The sequence below is a fragment of the Rana temporaria genome, chromosome 3 (assembly GCF_905171775.1).
Source record: "Rana temporaria chromosome 3, aRanTem1.1, whole genome shotgun sequence".
Classification (NCBI taxonomy): Eukaryota; Metazoa; Chordata; class Amphibia; order Anura; family Ranidae; genus Rana; species Rana temporaria.
This window is the reverse complement of record NC_053491.1, coordinates 218,306,386-218,332,479: the sequence shown is the minus strand read 5'-3', so window position 1 is coordinate 218,332,479 and position 26,094 is coordinate 218,306,386. Positions and strand designations below refer to the sequence as shown.

Here is a 26,094-nt window from a genome sequence, read left to right as displayed (position 1 = left end):
CGACTCCCGGCTCACGGAACAGCAGCCCTGGCTGACGAGCGGAGGGCGGAGAGGCTGAGTCCTGGAAGCGCTACTCCGCGCTGGGACTGGCTCCTTCGCAGCCATTTTCTGTCCAACCAAACAGCCGATTCGTGCAGGGAGCCAACCAGGGCCGCACTGGAGGTTTGTGCCTGGCTTCGGCCAATGATTGCTAACCGATTCCTCCCCGCAGCTCAAATGAAATGTCCGGATCCGGCAGTGTGTGTGACGCCCGCCTCACTCCCGTTCCCGAGGCAGCACCGAGCCGCCCGGTCTCTACGGCATGTCTATAGCCGTGCGCCCCTTGAACAGCAGCTGCCGCGCTTTGTCTGCCGAGCCCAGGGCCGGCCGCCTGCTTTACACACAGTACTGTGTGCGCGCGCCACAGGCTCCGGACAGGCCGCATACACACTGCCCGTCCTCGGAGGGCTCACTGACCGGGCTGTGTATGGCGGCCACCGGACCTGATAGAGGAAGGCGAGGCGGGCTGTGTATGTGTGTGACTGAGGGTGATGGAGGATAGCTGAGACTGGGGGAAGGGCTGTGTATGTATATATGTGTGCATGCCACACAGCCCTCCATACATGTATGTGATATGGGGGGGGGGGGGGCATGTTGTGTGTGTATATATATGTATATATAATCACACACAACGTGTAACCATCACACTGCCCTCCATGGGTGTATGTGATATCAGGGAGGGGTTTATATGTATGTTTTTTTTTTTTTACAATGTCATATTATATATTGCCTTCCATAGGGATGTGTTGTGTGTGTGTGTGTGTGTGTGTGTGTGTGTATGTATGTATGTATGTGTGTATATATATATATATATAATCACACACTCCTATGGAGGGCAATATGGCATTGTTAAAATAAAAAAAAATACACATATAAACCCCTCCCTCATATCACATACACCCATGGAGGGCAGTGAGATGGTTACACATGGTGTGTGTGTTTTTTTTTAAATAATACATTTTTTATTTATATTTTTTTTATATATATATATATATATATATATATATATATATATATATATATATATATATATATATACACACACATACATACATACATACATACATACATACATACACACACACACTTCTCACGCTCCCCTCCCATGAGTGTATATGATCTGAGGATGCAAGGTGGTCAATGAGGTATATGTATCTATATACAATGTATACAGCCCTCCTCTCCTCTATAGTGTGGTATGTGAGTCCAGGATAAATGGTGTTAAGACACCGACTCTCCTTCCCCATCATCCTCTGTTCCTGGCAGCAGTTTTCTCTGACATCCCGCTTGTTATGTTGGTTGGACACCACCGGAGTAATACAGTATAACACAAATATCACCACTGTTGGCAGTATAGCTGTCATTTTTAAAACCTGAAAATAACTTGTGTTTGTTTTTGTTTTGTTTTTTTCTTGAGAATAAGGATCTTTATCTGGGTGTGTTCGCTTTGTGAATGGAGCCTTTTGTGTGCTCATCCCACTGATCGCTTTCTATGCAAGTTCATGCAGCGGGCTGTACACTGCAAGGAGCATATACCTGCATCTGATAATGAGGCATCTGTGTCCAGCAGCCTGTACAACTCAACGATGGACTCGGATGTAGGCACGTCCAAGTCAGTACATCTGCACAAGGATGCATGAGTGGCGCTGAATACAAAAGGGTTGATTTACTAAAACTGGAGAAGCTGTGCGTAGAAAGCAATCTTCCTCCCAGGTTTTTGTTTTCAAAACTTAAGAGTTGTAAAGTCTCATGTTTTTTTATGCATTAAGGTGAAAAACCTTCTGTGTTACAGCTGCCTCCCTTTTTCTTGCTATGAGCACGAGCACAAGCCCAGCAGCTCCAGCCGCTGTCTCGGGTCCTCATTGGATAGATTCATAGCAGCAGGAGCTATTGGCCAAGTCCTGCTGTATGTGTCAATGGATGCAGCAGCAGGACTCAGGAGCTTGCCCCCATGGAAAGCTGCTCTCCGTGGGGGTCCCCGATGAGGTGGGCCAGGAGCGCTGCTGGGGGACCCCAGAAAAGGAGGATCAGGGCTTGCACAAAGCAGGTAAGTATAACATGTTTGTTATTTAACTGCTTGCCGACCAACCATCATTATACAGCGGCAGGTTTGCAAGGCTTCGCAAATTGCTGTAAGTTTACTATAGCCAATTTAAGAGCTATAGGGGCACGCACCGCCAGAGCTGATGTCCACCGGCGACCCATGATCGCTTCTCAGCGCCAGAACGGGGATCTGTCAATGTGAACAGACAGATCCCCGTTCTGTCAGGGAAGTAAAGAGATCTGCTGTTCCTAGTAATCAGGAACCGCAATCTCTCTCTTATAGCGTCTACAAAATACTCCATTGGGTCCTAAAAAAGTGTCCCACCCGTCTGATGCAGTATCGCAGTCCCGCTAAAAATTACTAATCGCCACCATTACCAGAAAAAAAAAATGGCATAGATATATCCCCTATTTTGTAGACGTTATAAATTGTTTTCTTTTCCCCCACAAATAGAGCTTTCTTTTGGTGGTATTTGATCACCTCCTGCGGTTTTAATTATTTTTTGCACTATAAACAAAAATAGAGCGACAATTTTGAAAAAGATGCAATATTTTAAACTTTTTTTTTTTTCTTCAGTTTAGACTGATACGTATTCTACATATTTTTGGTAGAAAAAAATCGCAAAAAGCATTTATTGATCAGTTTTCACAACATTTATAGCGTCTACAAAATAGGGGATAGTTTTATGGCATATTTTTTGACTAGTAATGGCAGCGATTTTTCTATTTTTTTTTTTTTTTTATAACTGCGACATTATGGCGGCCTCATCGGAAACTTGACACATTTTTGGGACCATTGTTATTTTCACAGCGATCAGTGCTATAAAAATGCACTGATTACTGTAAAAATGACACTGGCAGTGAAGGGGTTAACCACTAACTGTAGGGGGGATGGGATGTGCGTGACACCACAGTGATCACAGCTTCCGATTACAGGAAGCTGTGTACACTGTCCTGTCACTAGGAAGACTGGGGAAATGCTTGTTTACATAAGCATTTTCCCCCTTCTTCCTCACCGGGACACGATTGGGGGTATGCCCGCGGACATCGAGTCTGCGGGACCCAAGGTCGGGGTCACGGAGCTCCCAGCCGGTGCGCGCCCACAATGCCGGCTTCTTAAAGGGGGCGTATATATAAGTCCTTCTGCCTGTCCGTGCCATGCTGTTGACGTATATAGTCGTGCGCTGGTCGGCAAGCAGTTAATTGAAGTTAGAAGCTGGTTGTCTACTATGCATGGCTGCACCAGATTCTGAGTGTTCCAGTTTTAGTAAATCTTTTCTCAAACTGTCTATGGATGTAACTGCTCAGATGTGTATACAGCTTTGGGATCTGTTGACCTGTTATTAGTTTGTACAGGCTGCTAACAGAATGTTTCTTCCTGACAGTGTATGGCCCTCTGCAGCTATGTGAATGAGCCCTTAGAGGTACAGTATTGTAGAAGTGGTGCTGTGCAGCAATGATTATAAGAGATTTGTTCATGAGAATATTGCCAGCGGCTATAACCGCTAGCGATAATCACTGTGTTCTCCCAGCAGGGCAGCATTTCTAAACCTTTTTACCCAGTACAAAGCCTAGAAAAATTGTCAGGTTTTGTGGGACTCATGAAAATTTTAGATTTGAAGCTCCAAGTACATTAGCACGCTTAGCAAGTTGTAGATATAGAATAATTGCACCCTTTAAAGGGAAATGAAACCCATAATAGAAAAAAAATGTCAGTTCCTTGCAGAAGACCTGTCTCTTCTGCAATAAGACACGATAGACTGAGAGAAGAAGGCAATCAATGTACACTGAGCTGCATGTTCTGGCTGTGCCGGAATGACCGATTCCTGTGCGCATGCCCGGGATCACGTTATCCCCCCCCCCATTATTATGTGTCAAGCAGCCTTACATTTTTCTGTTGTGTCCCCCCCCCCCCCATCTTGTTTAACAAGTATCACCAGACGTGTTAAATCCCTCAGGGGACCCAGTGCACATAGCACTGGGTCCCTTTAAATCTGTGCAGTGGTTGCTGAGCAGCATGATTAGCTTGCCACCCCTCTCCCTGCAGCTTTCTGGTCATGCTGCTAGTGCCTGAGGAGAGGCAGCATGACAGTGCACAGAGAGCCTGCACAACTCCTTGCCCCTTACTTCACTGAAATCTGTCAGTAGGGACATCTACAACCCTCTCTTGTAATTGCGCTTGCCTCTGTCACCTTCTTTATAGTGAAAAAAACTGATCTCAAACCTGCCAGTTGCCTGCTATTTTGAAGGAGAGACTGGTGTAGTGGCATGTTGGCTTGTTTTGATTGATTGTAGCTGAAGAGAAATGCCATTGTTCACAAAAACACAAGCCTGAAACACCAACCGCCAGCTACTACTGCAGTCTCTCTCCTCTGAACAGTTGGCAGCTGTCTGGGTTCAGGTGTCTGTTGAAGCAAGCAGAAAAAGTAAATATTCCGAGTGGAGATAAGTTTTCTCAAGATAAAATGGAGCAACCCTACTTAACCAGGTTTTTGGTAGTCTACCTGTCATCCTGTCCAGCCAGGCATACACTTTTACACTCCTTGGAGACAAATAAAGCAGTCCTTGAGTTTTATTGAGAGGTATTAAACTTGGATAGGGATGGGGACGTTTGGGGTGCCCAAGTGATCATAACATTGCAATTTGGGACTATATATACATCATCTCCTGTACATCACTTCCTTGCTTCTTCTCTTAGGCCCCGTACACACGACCAAACGTATGCTGAAACTGGTCCACTTACCAGTTTCAGCATACATGTTTGGTCGTGTGTAGGCGCGAGCGGGCCGAATTCCAGCAAACATTTGCCCGCAGGGCCTTTTCCCAGCAGACAAATATTCCTGGACGTGTTTTAAAACCGTCCGCTGGAATCCTGCCCGCTCGGACATGTACGGTCGTCAGTACAGACCTACCGTACATGTCCGAGCGCCCGCCGTCCCTCGCATGCGTCGAATGACTTCGACGCATGCGTGGAAGCCTTTAAATGGCAGGCCCGTCCACATCGCCGCGTCGACGACGCGGACACGCCCCGCGTATTGTTTACGCGCAGACTTCTGTACGATGGTTAGTACAGCCATCGTACAGAAGCCCTCTGGCAGACATGTACGGTGAAAACGGTCCGACGGACCGGTTTCATCGTACATGTTTGCCCGTGTGTACCGGGCCTTAAGACTAGCAAGCACTGACTCAGCCAGGCCCAATGTAGATGCCCTTTGCAGGTAGGGACAGCAGGCCCTTTTTAGTGTAGCAACAAAAAAATAAGGTAGTTTTTTAGGCTACTGAGCCCAGTACCACATCTTCAGGCCTTGCCAGCCCTCCTGGCTGCAGCTGCCTCTCTCCACTGACCATGTTTCCAGAGTTCTCTCGCCTGGTTCTGCACCCATCTCAGACTGCAATCTTCCAGTCCTCTCAACTGTGCTTCACTCCTGGCTGCGACCTGTTGTTCCTCCTTGGAGATTTGCCTGGCAGTGCTCTCTCCTGCTGCCCTCTCCTTGCTCCTCTTGGCCAGTACACCTCTGTGTGATCTAGGAGGGTCCCGTCCGCACCCGAGCCAAGGCCCCTCCCCCAGACTGGGGAGCTCCCTCCAAGGCCACGACAGCCTAGCGCTCCATCTCCAACTTCTCCCGGAACAACTCCCCACAGCTCAGCTAACCCTGGGTATTTAAGGAGGCCTGCCCCCTGCCAATCCACCTGAGGTGGCTCCATCTCCGCTACAGCGTCTCTTTTCAGAAAACACTAGAACATTCTAGGATGAAGAAGGTCCTAGTGATGCCATCTGGGAGTCACCCAGCACTACCCTGAGCCACTCCCAGCCCAGATCAAAGCAAACCGGCCTAGCTGCCAGCCAGGCCTGCCAAATTTTACCTATTCTGCCAACAACCTATATACATACTCTAGCAACCTAGAGGGTGATACAGTAGGTTGTATGTCTTTTAATGGCATAGTTCACACCACTGCTTGCAGTTCCAGTAAAAAAGTAGGACATGATGAATTTTTCCTACACCGAACTGTACTGGAACGCTGTAAAAAGCATCAAAAACGTACTAAAACATGTGTCCTTTTTTTAAGGTTAAGAAAAAAGAGGGGGGGAAATGCAATGGAACGTGTTAAAAATACACATGCAGAAAAGCATCTGGAACGCATCTGGACTGCGTTTCTGTGGTGTGAACTGGCCCTTCAAGTGGTTAATTTTATATTACTGTTTTTTCAATAAAAAACATTAAAATAACAAAAGTAGCATGTAAATAGAAACCAGTTCTCGGATTGTCACTATGACAAATGCACATACATGAATAAGCAAAAATAACATGGTCTAAAATGGTTCATTTTAAAGGTAGTAGTATAGCCAAAGCCTTTTTTGGCTATACTTCTATGGATCGCAGGAAAGCAGTTTGTTCTACACTCCTGTGACCTGTTTTGACATCACAGACCCATTCCAGGCTCTGAAGAGATTCTGACCAATATAGTCTGGATCCACCCAGAACCCTGTACTGGCACCTGGCTCAGCTTCTCGGAGATCTGCAGAGCCAACCCCTCCCACCACCTCCACAGCCCAGCGCTTCAGTGAGCTCTGGAGGGGAGAGCAGAGAGCCATTGACTGACAGTCATGGCCCTGCTCAGAGCAGAGGGGGAGAACTGAGCAATTATCGGTGTTTGATTGCTTAGTTCTCATTACAGAGACAGCCGGGAAAAGATGCAGCATTGTATTGATATGCATCCACCTAGGTGACTATTTTTTTTATTTATTTTTTTAAAGCCATACTTCTCTTCTAAAGTAGAACTATAGGAAAAACTTTATTTAATTTTTTTTCCATTTTTGGATAGAGCAAGGGAGCATTATAACCCCCGTCATATTTTTTATTTTTTTTTTGTTTTGCCATCTTTCTTATTGCAGAGATTTCCCTTGATTGCCTGCCCCATAGCTAAGGAGGAAGTAATTTGTAAATTTGAATTCCTTGGGGGCCCCCAGGTCATCAGAACTAATGTTCCCATTCGGAAGATTTCCCTTCCATTACTTTTCTGGGGACAACCCAAAATGTGGTATTTTCTTTTACTTTCAAATGATGATGGTAAACAGGACAGAGAGAGTGAATCTCCTTATAGGAGAGTGCTTTCACACTGGAGCGGTGCGCTAGCAGGACGGTAAAAAAAGTCCTAGCAGCATCTTTGGAGCAGGGTGTATACCGCTCCTGCCCATTGAAATCAATGGGGCACCGCGGCTATATGGCTGGCAAAGCTCCTTGCGGTGGGTTTAACCCGCTCTTGGCCGCTAGCGGGGGTAAAAACCTGCTGTCAATGAGAGAGGGAGGGGGCAGGGCCGAGCCGTGGCCACAGAGCAGCAGCTTGGCTCAGGTGCCCCCATAGCAAGCTGCTTGCTGTGGGGACACTTTGTCAGGTGGGACTAACCAGGAGTGCTGGTGATGGACCCGAAAAGAGGAGGATCGGGGCTGCTCTGTGCAAAACCACTACACAAAGCAGATTTGTATAACATGTTTGTATTTTTTAAACAAAAGAAAAAAAGACTTTAGTATCACTTTTAAGTCCGAGGCCTTTTCTGACACTTTGGGGTTTATTTGCTAAAGCTGAAAAAATAAGGCTGACTTCTGCATAGAAACCAATCTGCTTTAAGCAGACTTTTGTTTTATTGCACAGAAAACAGTACCTGACCCTTTTTTGATGGCAGCACACTGCAAGGGGGAACACATGGCATGTGTGTTGTGGTGCACTGCCTGCTACTTTAACTACCAAAATGAATGGAACCACACCATAATGTGCAAATTCAAATGGGTGAATGGATACATGGAGCTTTGACTCGACTCGGTTGCCGAGAACTGCTGGTCTATGGCGGTACTCGCCAGGAGCAGCGAAGAGGGACCCGACAAGAGGAGGAACTGGGCTGCTCTATGCAAATCCACTGCAACAGAGCAGGTAAATATAACCTATATTTCTTATTTATTTATCTTAAAAGCGAGACATTTCAATCACTTTAATGCAATTTGGGGTCTCACTGAAAAGAGTAAAGGCTATGTATTTCTTCTGTCTACAAATTTCAGGGGAAAAAAACTCACTCATAAACATCTAACAACCCAGTTCATGAGTTATAGAAAATGGAGTAAGTGTATACATTTTACTACTATTTGCAGATGGACGGTGATAGCTCTACAACAGATACATCCCAGTTAGGAATTTCTGCAGACTATATTGGAGCAAGTCATTATGTGATTCAGCCACACGATGGTAAGTCTTCAAACCAAATATTATTCAGATAATTATGTGAATGGTGTACAGTGATATATATTTTTATTTATTTTTTAATAAAGTGGTTCTAAAGCCAGAAGGTTGTTTTTACCTCCCGATATATGTCCTGAATAATGTGCGCACTGTGGTTTAAGTTGTGTCGGGGCCAACTTATACAGTGTGTTGGATTTCAAGGGATAGATACCATTTACATTTTACTTTTGCTTACAAAATAGAGATTTCATCTGTCCAGGCCAGTGTTTCTCAACCTTTTTCCAGTCGGGGCGCCCTTGAAAAATATTTTCAGTCTTGAGGCACCCCTGTCCAAGACTTGGTTCACGTCGCTGTGTGTTGCGGAACACGCGCAAAATCGCGATCGTTCTTGACACACAGACAAATGCTCTGCTCTTTAGGGGTGCCATTAATTCTTAATGGTGCCCCATCCATTGGCAAACATGGGTTGCTTTTGTTGTGGCACAATTTAAAAAAAGGGTCCACACAGAACCAAGAGCTTGTTCACATGTCAGGCTGGAGGGGCAGTAAAACCACATGGTTGAGCTGTTTTTACCACCCCCAACTTTTGCCCCCTTTAGCTGCAGAGGCAACAGCTAGGGGTGTAAACATATTGTGGCTGCAGCTAGAGGTATACCCAGGGTGATTGGGGCTGCACTGCAACTACCCCGCAACTGTGTGCGTTGCATTTACGGGCTTAAAACAGGTGGTGAGGAGGCAAGATATGCCTCTTTACTGGCTGACAAATGCCCCTGAAAAGTGATATGAACACAAATTGCTTTTCAGAGGAGCAGCAGTCCTTGCTGCTATCTTGAACAAGCCCTACAAAAGTAGTTCTGATGGTACAGGAATAGGGGGGGTCAGGATTAAATGTAACATACAGACAGACAGATGCGCACGCACACAAACGGACACACGTACAAACACACACAGTGTGTGTGTCTGTGTGCGTGCGCATCTGTCTGTCTGTATGTTACTTTTAATCCTGACCCCCCCTATTCCTGTACCATCAGAACTACTTTTGTCACACACACTAACAGACATGTGTACACATGCACACATACACTGAAAGAAGAACTGTCAGAGCTGCACAACAACCAATCAGATCCAGAGTGCTGTAGCCATGAATGGAGGATGTGGGGTGTCAGTGACTGTGACATCTGGTTATTCATAGCAGAGTTCCCCCTCACTACCTTACCCTTGGCCTCGCAGTCAGCGCAGTACTTGTTGTCCTCCTCCCTCAGCATACGAGACAGGATGGCTTGGTGCTACTTATTCAGCTTCAGGGCCTTCTCCCTCTCTGAGCGGGTGGCCATGTCTGCGGGCAGGGGAGCAGTGTCGGTCACGGTGGCTCTACTCTTTCTTCTTCCCCCTCAGGGAAAAGCGCGCCAGGCAGAGTTCAGGACAGTCCCCGCAGCTCTCACGTCACAAAAGCAGTGCGTGTATCCGACCCTCCCATAGCAACCGGTGATGTATTCGGTTGGCAAGACGCGGTCGGGAGGCCCGCACAGCTTCCTGAGTACCGGGAAGTGAGTTTTACACAGCGGACCGGTACCGCTGTAAAGACAAATGCCCAGCAGTAGTGTTACAATATTTGGGGTCATTTTGCCGCGGCACACCAGGGGAATCTTCACGGCACATCAGTGTGCAGCGGGACATTGGTTGAGAAACGTTGGTCCAGGCACACACTACCCATTCTTTGGCACAGGCAGGGACATCGGTAGAGGAGGCATGTAGGACACCTTCAAGTGTTTGTTTTTTAAAAGCAAGGCCTATGTTTTGGCAGGAAAGTATTTGCCTCTCCTGTTGCTTCCCTGGAAGATGATTTGGGAAATTTCACATTAGTATTGCTGATATGTCTAGGAATCCTGAAGGAAACATACCTAATGCCGCATACACAAGACTGTTTTTCATGATGTGAAAAATGATTTTTTTTTTTATGTCATTAAAAACAATCGTGTGTGGGCTCCAGAGCATTTTTCATGACGTGAAAAATGGGCATTAAAAATTTAGAATGTGCTCTATTTTTTCCGCGTCGTTTTTCACATCATAAAAAATGGTTGTGTATAGGCTTTAACGACGTGAAAAAGCTGTGCATGCTCAGAAGCAAGTTATGAGACAGGAGCGCTCGTTCTGGTAAAACTAGCGTTCGTAATGGCACATTCGTCACGCTGTAACAGACTGAAAAGCGCGAATCGTCTCTCGCCAAATTTTTACTAACACGAAATCAGCAAAAGCAGCCCCAAGGGTGGCGCCATCCGAATGGAACTTCCCCTTTATAGTGCTGTTGTACGTGTTATACGTCACCCCCGCTTTGCTAGAGCATTTTTTTTTTACGATCGTGTGTATGCAAGGCAGGCTTGACAAGAATCGGGTTGAAAAAATCGTTGTTTTTTCTAGACCATTAAAAATGGTCGTGTGTACGCGGCATAATTGCCACCTTTTTGGATTAAGTTTTAATTATTTCTCCTCCTGCAATGTTGGAGGTGATCAACTTTTAAACTGAACAGAGGGAAGTGAAGGGAAATTTCGGAATCCCCAACACTAAAAGCATTTATCTTGTGCAAATTGTACAACTATATATGTGTGTCAGTTTAACTCCCATGAGAAGCTGCTTGTCCTTTATCAGCGAAGGCCTCACCATGGGCAAGAAGTGTTACTAAACCCACAACAACACTAATCCATCTGTATATGCAGTCATGCATGCTTGTTATGTTTAGACCCCTTTCACACTAGGGCAGTGCCACTACTTTTAGTTGCGCTTTAGCTCCGCTTTTTGTCCGGTAGTCGGGCGCTTTTAACCCCCTGCTAGCGGTCGAACAAAGGGTTAAAAGCACCCGTGTTGCAGCGCTTTGGCAGTGCTGCAAATTTATTTCAATGATCAGGGTGTTTTGGGAGCGGTGTATATTTCCTATCCTGCAAGCGCACTGCCCCAGTGTGAAAGCGCTTGGGCTTTCACACTGGGAGGTTTTTTTTAGGCGCCATTTTTAGTGCTAAATCGCCTCAAAAGTGCCTTCAGTGTGAAAGGGGTCTCGCTGTTGAAGGGGTTAATCCTCTGCATTGTGTAAAAAGGTTGTTTGATCCTGATCCTCCCTTTCTTCGACTGTGGGGCCAATCGGCACTGCCCAGTCAGGGGGCCAGGTCCTACAGCCTCATAAGACAATCGGAGTAGAATGAAAACTCCTCCTACAAGCTTTAACTAAGACACGGATAGAAGTCGTAGGACTGCTATATACCCCTAATGAGAAAGGGTATTTAGCAGTTTATATTTACTAATTTACTAAAATAATTAAAGTTCCATGCTCTGGGAACTGTGAGAGACAAGATATAGTGAATCCAGGGTCCTGGTTTTAGTAACACTTTAAAAGGGGTTTGCAGGTCTACCCAGCCTTTCCCATTCACTTTTCAGTTTACAAATGCATATTCCTACTAATATTGATAACTAATGTAATCCTTTAAAAGGGTATGTTTAACTTATTCAATTATTTTCTTTTTCTTTTAGGAGACACAGAAGATAGCTTAAATGACCCAGATGACACAAATGGCTCTAAAGAGACTTTCAGAGAACAAGATATTTATCTGCCAATTGCCAATGTGGCACGGATAATGAAAAATGCCATACCACAAACAGGAAAAGTAATGTCTACAGATTCCACTTTTTGTAATCTGCCGTACAGCCTAATTTTGCACCCTCAGTCAATGCTAAGCTTCAGATAGAAGAGGTGCGGAGTTGTTTAGATTATTTCCTCTGGAAACCACCTAGAGAAGAAAGCAATTTATTATTCCCATTTCACCACCTCTATGGGCAGAATTTTTTTTTAATTCAAGTAAATTTTCTTGTCACATGTGATCAGCTTATTCTAGTACACAATATATACACTGCTCAAAAAAAATTAAAGGAACACTTTTAAATCAGAACTCCTGGGATATTGATCTGGTCAGTTAAGTAGCAGAGGGGGAGGGGTGTATACAGAGGGGGTTATTATTCAGTTTCAGATGCTTTGCTGTTAATTGAAATTAACAGGTGCACTAGATGGGCAACGATGAGGCGACCTCCAAAACAGGAATGGTTTTTCAGGTGGAGGTGTCTGACATTTTTCCCCCTACTCATCTTTTCTGACTGTTTTTTTCACTAGTTTTGCATTTGGCTAGGGTCAGTGTCACTACTGGTAGCACGAGGCAATACTTTGACCCTATAAAGGTTGCACAGGCAGTCCAACTCCTCCAGGATGGCACATCAATACAAGTCATTGCCAGAAGGTTTGCCGCGTCTCACAGTCTCAAGAGCATGGAGGAGATTCCAGGAGACAGGCAGTTACTCTAGGAGAGCTGGACAGAGCCGTAGAAGGTCCTTAACCCATCAGCAGGACCAGTATCTGCCTCTTTGTGCAAGGAGGAACAGGATGAGCACTGCCAGAGCCCTACAAAATTACCTCCAGCAGGTCACTGGTGTGAATGTCTCTGACCAAACAATCAGAAACAGACTTCATGGGGGTGGCCTGAGGACCCAACGTCCTCTAGTGTGCTCTGTGCTCACTGCCGGACACTGTGGAGCTCGATTGGCATTTTCCATTGAACACCAGAATTGGAGCGTCCGCCACTGGTGCCCCATGCTTTTCACAGATGAGAGCAGGTTCATCCTAAACATATGTGAAAGGGTCTGAAAAAGCCACAGAGAACTTTATGCTGCCTGTAACATCGTTCAGCATGACCAGTTTGGTAGTGGGTCAGTAATGGTCTGGGGAGGCATATCCATGGAGGGATGCACAGACCTCTACAGGCTACACAATGGCACCCTGACTGACATTGGGTATCGGGATGAAATCCTTGGACCCATTGTCAGACCCTACGCTGGTGCAGTGGGTCCTGGTGCACGACAATGCCCGGGCCTCATGTGGCGAGAGCATGCAGCCAGTTCCTGGAAGATGAAGAAATTCATAATAGGGCTGCAGCTAACGATTATTTTCATAATCGATTAGTTGGCCCATTTTTGTTTCGATTAATCGGATAATAGCCTTAAAAAAAATTGCAGTTTTAAATTTTTTTGGGCTAATTTGTTGTTGGGCAGATTACAAAACACAAATTGCAGCAAAAACACATTACATGCTTTTCTGCAGCTTCTCCATTAAAGTATATTGAACCAAAAAAAACAAAATAGCACCGTTTTGCGTTTAAAAAGTCCTTGCCCTTTCCAAATACGCAGCAGCTGAAAAAAACTCATGGACGTGAACGTGTCCCATAGGAAAACATATAAATGAATTGTAGTGCGTTTCTGCAAAAAGCACCAAAAAACAGAGGTGTGACCCAGGCCTGAGATGTTTAGTAACATAATGGGATTAAAAAAACAAAAATAATTCCATAAAGAGCAAATAATCGCTACTGTAAGGGGTTCATTTTTTTTACTGTGGGACAGTGAAAGTAATATTTACAGTAGCGATTTGCTTTTTTGTACTATAAAGGGCTAATTTTTGTTTTTTAAACTCCATTACGTTACTGGCCAAATAATCGATTATGAAATTAATCGATTACAATTTTCATAATCGATTAGTTGTCGATTAATCGATTAGTTGTTTCGGCCCTAATTGATACCATTGAATGGCCCCCACGCTCGCCTGACCTAAATCCAAAAGAATACCTCTGGGACATTATGGGGGTTATTTACGAAAGGCAAATCTACTTTGCACTACAAGTGCAGTCGCTGTAGATCCGAGGGAAACATGCAAAGAAAATAAATGCATTTTAGCTTGCACATGATTAGATGATAAAATCAGCAGAGCTTTCCCTCATTTCAGATCTACCCCTCAGATTTACAACGACTGCACTTCCAAGTGCAATTTCAAGTGCACTTTGCACTTGTAGTGCAAAGTGGATTTGCCTCTCGTAAATAACCCCCTATGTTTCGGTCCATCCGGTGCCGCCAGGTTGCGCCTCAGTCTGTTCAGGAGCTCAGTGATGCTCTGGTCCAGATCTGGAAGGAAATACCCCAGGACACCATCCGTCGTCTCATTAGGAGCATGCCCTGATGTTGTCAGGCATGCATACAAGCACTTGGGGGCCATTCACACTACTGAGGACCATTTTGATTTGTTGCAATTAAATTTCAGCAAAATGCACTAGCTTGCTGCATAATTTTTTCACTTTGATTTTCGGGGTGTCTTTGAATTCAGCCCTCTGTAGGTGGGTCATTTTTATTTCCATCAAATGATGTGCCATCCTTTAATTCCTAACACATTAACCAGTCCATATCAGTATAGATATCCAGCATGAGATTTTTGTCCGTTGAGATCTGATATGTTTTCAAAGTGTTCCTTTCATTTTTTTTGAGCAGTGTATATTTCATAACATAAGCTTTTATGTTTGTTCCTGTCCAGCACTATGCAGTTGTTTACTATCAATACGTGTTTTTTTTTTTTTTTTCGCAAACATTTTGTAAGTGTGTGGCTTTACAGAAAAATTGTCTTCAGTGTTGTCTGGATATGGGATTTGTTATCTGAAACACATCGGTCCCTTAAAGTCCAGAAAGGTCAAAATAATTTTAGTATTTTGTAGATGTAGAAAACAGATCTGGGATTCAAACTTCCTAACCTAGGGATAATAAATCCCATATGTGCACTAGCTGTTTATCAGTGTTGTGTTCATTTAATTAGGCCTGTCAGTGTATCTGTTTTTTTTTGTTACATAATTGTATTCAGTTAATGTTTCTGTTAGGGGAAATTTTAAGGCTTAAATGGAAACTCGCTGTTGATACCCTTCAATGTAGCAACATGGAGCGATCCTCACCAAGGGTACAGTGTATGGTGGGCTGAATCTAATTATTTGGATGGACTTGCACTTTTTCAGAAACTGAAAGTTATAAAACACCTTTTTGTATCTTTATGGTCATGGTGTGATTTTATAATTTTTTTTTTTTTACCAGCAGCAAAAAAATGAATCAAAAAATCTAGTTTAATTTCCACTGAAGGGGTAGAAATTTCTTTGCTAAAAAGAAGACGCAACAGATGGGATTTTAATAGTTGCCTGTTTTGTATAGAGATATTTTGAGATGCTACTGCCGACTAAAAAAAAACTGAAGGATCTGTCTTTCTGTCTGTTTTCTATTCACTTACTGAGTTACTGACCCAGAATGAGTATACAAGGAAAAAAGTGTTGGGGTGTCTGAAATGCACATGCTTTGTTCCAGGTCAGTGACTCGCATACTAGTAGGATGATGATTATGACCCCAGGGCTTGAATGTGTGATGGTGAGATATATGCTGTCTGTCCCCAAATCCTGTAATGATTCTTGGTTGTATATGTACTTTTACTGGGGAAACGGTGTCAAGCCAGTTGGAACCACTACTGCCCATTTGTAGCCATCTAATAGACAGAACACCAAATATGTATTGCAGCTTTCTGCATATTGTCATACCACGATTCACCAATGAAATGTGATAGCACCATATCAGACTGACTCATCTGTAACAGATGTCTGGTTCCTGTTCTCTTCATTTAATAACCACTTGAAGACCAGACTTTTTCTGGCACTTTTTGTTTCCATGTAACAACAATTTTTTTATTTTTTGCTGAGAAATTACCTAGAACCCCGAACATTATGTATTATTATTATTATTATTATTATTATAATAATGGTGGGTCTTGCAATCTTTTTATGCCATACAGTATGTGCGCAGCGGTTTTCCAAAGCCAATTTTTTTGGGGGGGGGGGAAATATGCAAAAAAAAAAACACTTAACCCTTCATCTTTTATAATTTTACATAATAAAAATAATGTTGCAGAGTAAATGGATACCAAATATGTCATACTTTAAAATTGCCAGGTTGACAAATGACGTAAATGGGCGATACTTTAAAAAGCCTTTACAGAGGAGGTCTGGTGCTACAAGTGCAGTGATACCTCACGTGTGTGGGACGATCACTATTTGCATTTCTTCTTTCTATTTTTAATTTTGTACTGTTGCTTTTCAAAAATGTTTTTTTTTTTTTTTGATTACTTTTATTGCTGTCACAAGGAATGTAAACATTCTTATGACCGCAATAGGCATGCTTTTTTTTTTTTTTTTTTTTAAATGACACCGATGACATTCAGGTAAACCGGAAGTGATGTCAGTCCTCACTTCTGGTTTACCATAGCGGATACCCGATCCCGGCTTTGCTTGGATGTCTGACTAGCCAGCGGATGTGATGGCTGGTAGCTCGGGTCTACCCGTGGGATAGGAGAGCCTGATCGGAGTAAGCCATTGAAGAGGAGTTAGCCGCTCTGATTGCTATTACAAGAGAGCTGATCTATGGCTCTAAAAAAAATATATATGGTGCTGGGGTAATGGCTGCAGGCATCATCCCTGTAAAACCACTTGAAGACCAATGACGCACCAGGTATGTGTCTGGTCGGCAAGTGGTTTAAGTGGAACTAAACCACCCCCTATTTTACAGCCAAGGAAGCTGCCATCTTGGCCTCTGTTTGGTAAGCTCTAATGAGCAGAGCCATCTGATTCCTCTTCTACCAAATTGTAATGTAACTGTAATGTCTGCCTTTATTTTGTTAAGCGCTGCGCAAACTGTTGGCGCTATATAAAACCTGTAAAATAATATAATAATAATAATCTGCAGTTGCTATTGTGCTGCATATGTGAACAGTTCTGGTACCAGCTTTTTAATGGCTTGATGGGAAAGTTAAGAGCACAAGCAAATATGACAGTTCTCATTCACAGCGTGCCTTGAATGTAATGGTTTTAACCCTTTCACGCCGAGCGTACGCATATATGCGTCCTCGGCTTTCAGGGGTTGTACCGGGATGATGCCTGCAGCCGCAGGCATCATCCCGGTACCGTTGTTTAGAGCGGGCGATCGGCTTTCCAAACATAACAACCGATGCGGCTAAAAGCCGCTCGGTTGTTATGCCGGAGGAGCGGGAGGGGACATCCCCCCCCTCCCGCCGCCTCTCGCCGCTCTGACCGGGCCTCCCGTCCCACCGGGAGACCCGATCCACGATCCGGCGCCTCCAGCGTCTCGGCGCGCTCTGAAACAAAGCCGTAAACGGCTTTGATTCAGTGTGCGCATTGAAACCACGGAAGCGGCGTCATGACGTCACTTCCGGGTTTCTCGGCTGCCAATGGCGCCGGATTTAAAAAAGTACACAGTATTCAGAATCGCCGTTTTCGGCGATCTGAATACTTTGAAGTGCAAAGGAGGGCTCGGAGGTCTTTTAGACCCCGATCCCTCCATAAAGAGTACCTGTCACGACCTATTGCTGTCACAAGGGATGTTTACATTCCTTGTGACAGCAATAAAAGTGATCAAAATGTAAAAAAAAAATGTAATATTAGAAAAAATAAATAAATAAATAAGAAAACAAAAAAAAAAAAATTTTAAAGCGCCCCCCTCCCCGCGAGCTTGCGCAGCAAAGAAAGCGCATACGGAAGTCGCGCCCGCATATGAAAACGGTGTTCAAATAACACATGTGAGGTATCGCCGCGATCGTAAGAGCGAGAGCAATAATTATAGCACTAGGCCTACTCTGTAACTCTAACCTGGTAACCGTAAAAAAAGTTTAAAGCGTCGCCTATGGAGATTTTTAGTTACCGTAGTTTGTCGCCATTCCACGAGTGCGTGCAATTATAAAGCGTGTCATGCTTGGTATCTATTTACTCGGCATAACATCATCTTTCACATTATGCAAAAAAATTGGGCTAATTTTACTTTTTCATTTTTTTTAAATTCATGAAAGTAAATTTTTCCCAAAAAGTTGTGTTTAAAACACCGCCGCACAAATACCGTATGACATAAAATATTGCAACAATCGCCATTTTATTCTCTAGATTCTCTGCTAAAAATATATATATAATGTTTGGGGGTTCTAAGTAATTTTCTAGCCAAAAATATGGATTTTAACTTGTAAACACCAAATGTCATACATAGGCATAGGCATGAAAGGGTTAAGGAATGGTTAAATTCATGGTTTATTTCCACTTTAAGTGGGTTAATGTTGGAAAGCTTATAGTGCGCCAACTGACCTTACACTCTGCTGTGTACGGAAAAGACTACACAATATTGCAGGATTTGTGACCCTAGAATTACCACGGTGGCTGACAATGGTAAAGCCCAATTTTGATATGATATGATATAATGTAAATTAACCACTTAAGGACCCCCCACTGTATATGTACGTCCTCTTTTTAAACATGGATATCTCAGTAACGGCAGCAGCTGCTGCCACAACTGAGATATCCATGTTTTCAGCTGGCGGCCGTGTAAACGATAACGGCGGTCTCCGCGGCGCATTCGCCGCGAGATCGCCGTTATCGGTGGCGGGAGAGGGGCCCCCCCTCCCGCCGCTTTTCCGCGCCCTCCGCCGCTTACCGGAGCCGTCGGTAGCGGCGGAGGAGATCCGATGCTGCCGCCTTGTGTGTGAGGACTTGAGTGAGGGCAAGATGGCCCCCACCCGTCCTCATAGCTCTGCTGGGCGGAAGTGACGTCAAAACGTCAGTCCCGCCCAGCCTCTTAAAGAGACAATTTTTTTTCTGTAATTTTTTTAAATGACAAATTTTCCTTTTTTTTTTTTTTTTTTTTTTTTGCATTTAAGCCTAAATATGAGATCTGAGGTCTTTTTGACCCCAGATCTCATATTTAAGAGGACCTGTCATGCTTTTTTCTATTACAAGGGATGTTTACATTCCTTGTAATGGGAATAAAAGTGATCTTTTTTTTTTTTTTTTATATTTTAGTGTAAAAAATAATAAAATCAATAAAATTAAATAAGAAAACAAAAAAAAAATTTTTTTAAAGCGCCCCGTCCTGACGAGCTTGCGCGCAGAAGCGAACGCATACGTGAGTAGCGCCCGCATATGAAAACTGTGTTCAAATCACACAAGTGAGGTATCGCCGCGATCGTTAGAGCGAGAGCAATAATTATAGCCCTAGAGCTACTCTGTAGCTCAAAAAATGCAACTTATAGAATTTTTTAAACGTCGCCTATCTAGATTTTTAAGGGTAAAAGTTTGACGCCATGCCACGAGCGGGCGCAATTTTAAAGCGTGGCATGTTGGGTATCATTTTACTCGGCGTAACATTATCTTTCACAATATATAAAAAAATTGGGCCAAATTTATTGTTGTCTTATTTTTTAATTCAAAAAAGTGAATTTTTTCCAAAAAAAGTGCGCTTGTAAGACTGCTGCGCAAATACGGTGTGACAAAAAGTATTGCAATGACCGCCATTTTATTCTCTAGGGTGTTAGAAAAAAAAAATATATAATGTTTGGGGGTTTTAAGTAATTTTCTAGCAGAAAAAAATGTTTTAGTCTTGCAAACACCAAATCTGAAAAACACCTGAGGTCTTTAAGTGGTTAAATGCACATTTTTAATACTTTTTTTTGTTTTCAGATAGCAAAAGATGCTAAGGAATGTGTACAAGAATGCGTGAGCGAATTTATAAGCTTTATAACCTCTGAAGCCAGCGAAAGGTGTCATCAAGAAAAACGAAAAACCATCAATGGCGAAGACATTTTGTTTGCCATGTCTACCCTAGGGTTTGATAGCTATGTGGAACCATTAAAATTGTACCTCCAGAAATTCAGGGAGGTTAGTATGGCTGTTTTTTTATTTATTTTTTTTCTTCTCTTTACTGCTCTACCGAATTTGGCTCCCAAGGTTTTTTTTTTTTTTATGAGGTGTGGATTACACCCTGATAATGCAACATGATACTTTCCATGACATATACATTTTACCAGGTGTGATCTACTGTGGCCATAGATTGACAGATATATATCACTAGGACAATGCTGGATTTCTTAAACATTGCAAGAAGAGCACAGTAGCACAATCTCCAATGATCTTGATTCCTGAGCTCAGCGCTCAGGAATCAACAATTGAGGTCTTCTATGCAATGTGATGTGTCATACATGCATGTGAAAATATAATACTTATCATAAATCACATAAAACCTATAAATAGCAGCCGCTTAAAAGAATCATAAATTAAAAAACAATACTCGGAAAAACACTCTAAAAATGTCCACATAAATATTGTAGCCGCGCTCTTGTCAAAAGTTGACAAGCTTCCTTATGTAGTTCATAAACAGGGAAAAAAACAAAGGCACGTAAGAGTTCAGTTTCTAGCTTTGTGCAGTGATTGGATGTATGTAGATCACCATTCACCCAGAGATACACCTCATGGAAAAGAAGCCCCCTTTTGGGGATGCACTCACAACAATGCAAAGTATAGTACGCTACTCATCAAAGTCAGATCCTCTTCCCCTTCCACAACCCTAACATGTTTTGTCACTTCCTGACTTTGTCTGAGGGCGCCATTTTGAGAGATCTTTATTAGCTTGGCCAGATAAAATGTAGGCACATTGGATTGTTTCTCTCAGAAAAAGAACACAGAAACAGAACACATTTTCCAGGAACTATCAGGGTGCAGTGCTTTTTCAAATACATATTGACCTAAATTTATGAAGAAATCTTTATTTTTTTTTGTGCTAAAAACAAAATGCAGTGGTGATCAAATGCCACCAAAAGAAATCTCTATTTGTGGGAAAAGGTCATACGTTTTACTTGGGTACAGCGTTGCATGTCTGAGCAATTGTCAGTTAGGCCTTGTACACACGAGAGGATATCCGCTGAAAACGTTCCACGGTGGAATACATCGGCGGTGACCTGGCCGCGCCAATGACGCGGCGACATGCACGACCCTGAAGGTAAATGCTTCCACGCATGTGTCGAATCATTACGACGCATGCGAGGGATGGGAGCGGACGGACTGATCCGGTGAGTCTGTACAGACGACCGGATCAGTCCGCTAGACTGGATTCAAGCGGATAGATTTCTTAGCATGCTAAGAAATTTTTATCCGCTGAGAATCCGTCGGCTGGATTTTTATCCGCTGGGAAATGTCCGCTCGGACGTACACACGACCGGATCTATCTGCTGGAACCGATCCGCGGATAAATCCCAGCGGATAGATCCGGTCGTGTGTACGGGGCCTTACAGTAATGCAGTGCCGTATCGCCAAAAATATGCCTGGTCATGAAGGGGGGTACATTTTCCCGGAGGTCAAGTGGTTAAAAAAATATTCCTATCTGTACTACTCAACCTGTATAATTCTGAGATAATCAAGGTAAATGTGTCGGCAATAATATATAGAGCTCTTTTGGCGTTTAGTGTATATTAATTTTAGGTTTTAACACTAGACTGGAAATGTTGTATAAAGAACTGTACATATTTAACAGGAATTATGCAATCAAGTGTTTGCTTTCTACTCCCGTGTAGAAAGCATTAGAAAGACAGAGCTATTTTACATTAGTGAAAACAAAACATTTTGCGACCTCTTTAGCCACATAAAAAAATATTTTTTTGGTTTACTCAAAGGCAATGAAAGGTGAGAAGGGTCTCGGTGGAACGGTCACGGGAGGAGATGGTCTTGGAGAAGAGCTATCGGAGGATACCTTTAGTAAGTACCTCACTATATAAATGGAAGGGATAGTACTTGTAATATTACAATGAACAAATATTTTAAATACTCTTGTCAGATTCACATATTTATAAACTTTGAACTGAAGCAAGATATATAGGAAGACTAATATGCGTTGTGTTTATTTTACAGCGGGCCAATTGCCAGCAGGCTTGATAACTACAGATGGACAGCAGCAAAATGTTATGGTGTATACAACCTCATATCAACAGGTACAGCCTTCACCAAAGGGATTGTTTTATTTTTTACGTGATATATTTTCCAAATATTTGCCTCGTTTTTAGGCAGGCAAATATGAAATATTGACCTTGAGTGCAAAGGAAGAGCTTTGGGCCCATTTTTTTTACCAAACTAATCTTAAAAGCTTTACTAAAAAGAGGAAATTTAAAAGAAAACCACTTCTGTAGTGCTTTCTCATATTGCTTTGTTGTACCAGTGTCAAAAGTGCACTTGTATTAAGCATTTTCTTTCTCATCTATAGAGTGACATAGGAATTCAGATAGTCAAAGGGGATTGGGCATTGCATAGGCCAGCCCCCCAGTATAACGCCACCTCTATTTAGGACGTCTTGACTGTATCTGAATTCCTTTGTCCCTCGATGGGATGAGTATGAACATGGGATCTTTGTACTTACTGTAAAATCCATATTTGTAGTCCATTGGGGTTGGACATCCTCCCCTTTTTTGTGTCTTTTTTTTTTTTCTTCCCCCCCCAATGTCCTTGGTACTGTTATACCACAAGACTGGGTAAGGCTAGGTTCACACATCAGGGAGTGTGTGCTAATCTCATGTTGACACGCAGACAAAACGCACCGCTCTTTGGTAGATGCATGGGCATGCTATTATTTCTTAAAGGTACGCCCCATGTATCAAAAAATGCTGTGTGGTCACTGTTTTAAAAAAATGGGATGGGGACTTTCCACCGTTTGCGATAGGTACAGTAGCCCAAATAAATGAATGGGCTGCTGTGCCCACACAAACGCAGCACACAGGACCTGTGTATCTAGAACACATGTCAAACACAAGGCCCATGGGCTGAATGCAGCCCGCCAGGCCTTGTCATATGGTGCTTGCACCCAGTTTTGCAGCTGGAACGTGGCGGAACTCCATTCCACCACCTTTTTGCTCTCCCCCTCTGCTCTTGCTCCCCACTGTCACTTGTAAACACAGAAGCCTGTGTTTAGAAGGGACAGCTTTGCACAAACTCACAGTGGGGCATGGTGGGGACAGATATCTGGAATCTGAGCGAGGGAATGATCTCCTTGTAAGGCGAGACAGAGCTGCCTACACAGGGAGGAGGTACTAGAGCTGAATACATGGTGGTAGAGCCGCCAATGCTGGGAAGTACTAGAGCTGGGTCAGATAGGAGAGAGTATAAATGCCAGGAAGATCTGGGGGGGGTTTGCATAGTGCACCCCTAAACTCTGAAGTTTGTGCATAGGGCACCTCTGGAACTTTACTCTGCACATAGCGCACTCTGTATGTCGAACACCACAGGTACAACCAGCCTTTTGAGGGCAAACGTACTGCTGATGTGGCTCGTGGTGAAATTGAGTTGGACACCCCTGATCTAGAGCAGCGTTTCTTAACTCCAGTCCTCAATAATTTGCTTTTTATAGCTCTTGTTACTGTTCGTTAAGAAAATGTAAATACTGTATTTATTGGCGTATAACACTCACTTTTTTTACCCTGAAATAGAGGGTAACCTGTGCCTGCGTGTTATACCCAGGGGGCCGTGGAAAGTTTCTTTCCTGAAACTTCCCTCTTAAAGTTGGGGTGCGTGTTAATCGCCGATAAATACGGTAATTGAATGCACATATTCCAAGCACGTGTGCGTTTTTTTTTTTTTAAATGTTGTGTTAGCATGAATTATGAGCATATCACAATCTTGCAGCATGTAGTCTTTTAAAGGCTCATGCACATGGGGAAAAAAACATTTTTATAGGTCTAAACGTATAGTTTCCAGGCTGCCCATGCATCTGGCTGTGTAAAGATTGGCAAACTTGTGTTGTTCAGATCCATTAACACTTTCGCTGCCAGAGCCTTTTTTTAAATTTTCTGCACATGTTTAATCACTCTGGGATTGAAGATTGCATTAACCCCCAAAACACTATATACGTCATGAAATCGGACACCCTAGAGAATAAAATAGTGGTGGTTTCGATTTTTTTTTTTTTTCTTAATGCCACACGATATTGCCGCAAAGGTAAAAAGTACACTAAAGTTAATTTTAGGGCACACAAATGCAATAATTTTTTTTTTTTTGGGTGACAGATTCTTTTTAATGAGACATCTGGGGTCTAAAAAGCCCTGGATGTGTCCCGTGCTCCAATGAATCTTATGTAGTGCAGATCGCACTGCAGTAGATCCTTTCCTAGCCATGCAGGGGGACCCAGACGCGATGCCGTAAAAAAAATGGGGAGGAGAACCCCCCCCCCCCCCCCTGTCAGGTTCAACATGGCAGCAAAATGATTAAAGGAAAATGGTGGTCCAAAAGTTCTGCCTAAGGATTGTATTTTTATTTAATGGTTTTTTTATTGAAGGTTTTATCATAACAAAATGCCAGAAGACAATGGCACATTACAGTACATAGCTTATGTTATAACAGAGATCTGGAGTTATTCGTCTAAAAACAATGCCAACATATCATAGCCTCTCAGCCAGACTATAGTGTCCGTGGTTGTGCTGTCGGCCTTGTGTCTGCCCGTATGGCAGCCAGGCTTGTATACTACCGCTGCGCGGGCCCCGTGACACTCATCTCCCCGGGCGCCCCTCTAGGGTTCACACTGCGCCTTGGGAGACAAGGCCCCGGAGCCCCACGCCGCCCCATATAGTAGCGCACGGCCTATGTGACTCAAGGTGTCTGCCTGCAACTGCGCATGCAGTCAATATGGGTAAATATCACTTAATGACTAAAAGCACTGCTCACTGCTAAGGATTGTATTTTATGTTGCATGCATGTAACATTTACATGGGCACAGCACAAATGCACTCTATTGGAGCTTTCCCTTGCGTCTTAGCAACAGATTCAGAGTGGATTCATTCAGTTTCCACGTGCATCCTTGCAACAAAATGACTCCAGGGGGCAGCAACTGAAGTATACTGGGAGGCTTAAGCCGCCTGTGTTCTAGCAACAGGACTATGCTAGGCTTCAGAAGCCGCCTGCATCCTAGCAACTGAAGGACACATGGCTGCTTGAGATTTCTACCCCCTAGCAACATTGGGCAGCTTCTTTCATAAAATACCTGTGTCCTAGTTACAGAAAGCCATTCATGTTTCCACACTGTATGCATGTAACCATGTGTAGCATGCACTTTTTACAGTTGTACCTGTACCCTAAATGTTTGCGATGCACTTGTGTAAAAGACACCAAGTGAAAATCGCATCAAAGTGTGTTTAACTTTGATGTGAATGGAGTTATCCATATTTGCCACTACATGTTTAGGCCCTGCTTATGCTGATTTTCTTATCCCACTAAAGAGATGTGTCTGAAAACAGACCTTGTAGTCTCTAATGAAGTGGAAGACCCACAATGCACATAGTAGCCCTATGTCCTCTTTTGCTAGGCTGTGACTTAGAATTTGGCTAGATTTCTGTCTATGGTAAGAAATGGGTACTTTTACTAAAATATAAAAAATGGTGTTGCTTCCATTTGCTGTATTGATTCATGTTGAGCGTGATTTGCAAGTTCACTTAAAATATTAATTTAGATTGAAGTAGTTTGCGTATACCACAACCTTTCCTAATATATCGTCCTTTATTTGCAGATATCGGGTGTTCAGCAAATCCAGTTCTCCTGATTTTTAAAGAAATGCTTCTATCTGCAAACTTGAGTCAGGAAGAAAGCTATATGTATTTGAATGCCATGTTGGATTGCAATGGAGTGAGAGTTTTTTTATTTTCTATTTTGTTTTTGTTTTAATTTAACTTTTTTTGTATATTAAGTTGCTGTAATGTAGCTTCCTTGGGTGTGTTGCATAGGGTGATGACCTCCACCTTTTTTGTGGTTTATTTTCCCCTCCATCGATTTTAAGTATTGGGTTTTAAAACTGTTAGGGTTTTTTTTTTTGTACAAGAGTTGTTTTTCTGACTCCTGTATGCATTGTAAATTAATGATTTATTACTGTCTGAGATTTTTTTTAGACAGTTTATTATTTTCATATTGAACCATGTAACTTCTTTTTGTAAATCAAATAAAAGAAATGACTTAAAAGTGTAATGTATTGATTTTTACTTTTCATGCTTGGTGGCTTTTGCATTGCACTTTTTATAAAGTCTGACCCTAAAAATGATGAGCCTG

At 43.1% G+C, this 26,094-nt stretch overlaps 1 protein-coding gene across 2 annotated transcripts; it reads left to right on the top strand.

Moving 5' to 3' along the window:
* On the top strand, window positions 1–26,013 carry NFYB (nuclear transcription factor Y subunit beta). 2 transcript variants are annotated; one of them, XM_040344259.1, is made up of 8 exons: window positions 1–162; window positions 8,226–8,319; window positions 11,834–11,967; window positions 15,512–15,571; window positions 19,708–19,905; window positions 21,693–21,774; window positions 21,928–22,007; window positions 25,562–26,013. In XM_040344259.1, exons 2-8 carry the CDS (start codon window positions 8,226–8,228, stop codon window positions 25,592–25,594), a joined length of 681 nt encoding a protein of 226 aa, XP_040200193.1. In that variant the 5' UTR covers window positions 1–162; the 3' UTR covers window positions 25,595–26,013. The 2 variants fall into 2 exon arrangements, with proteins under 2 accessions (XP_040200193.1, XP_040200194.1); XM_040344260.1 differs by lacking the exon at window positions 15,512–15,571 and having other exon boundaries at window positions 6–162.
* The last annotated feature ends 81 nt before the right edge of the window (window positions 26,014–26,094 follow it).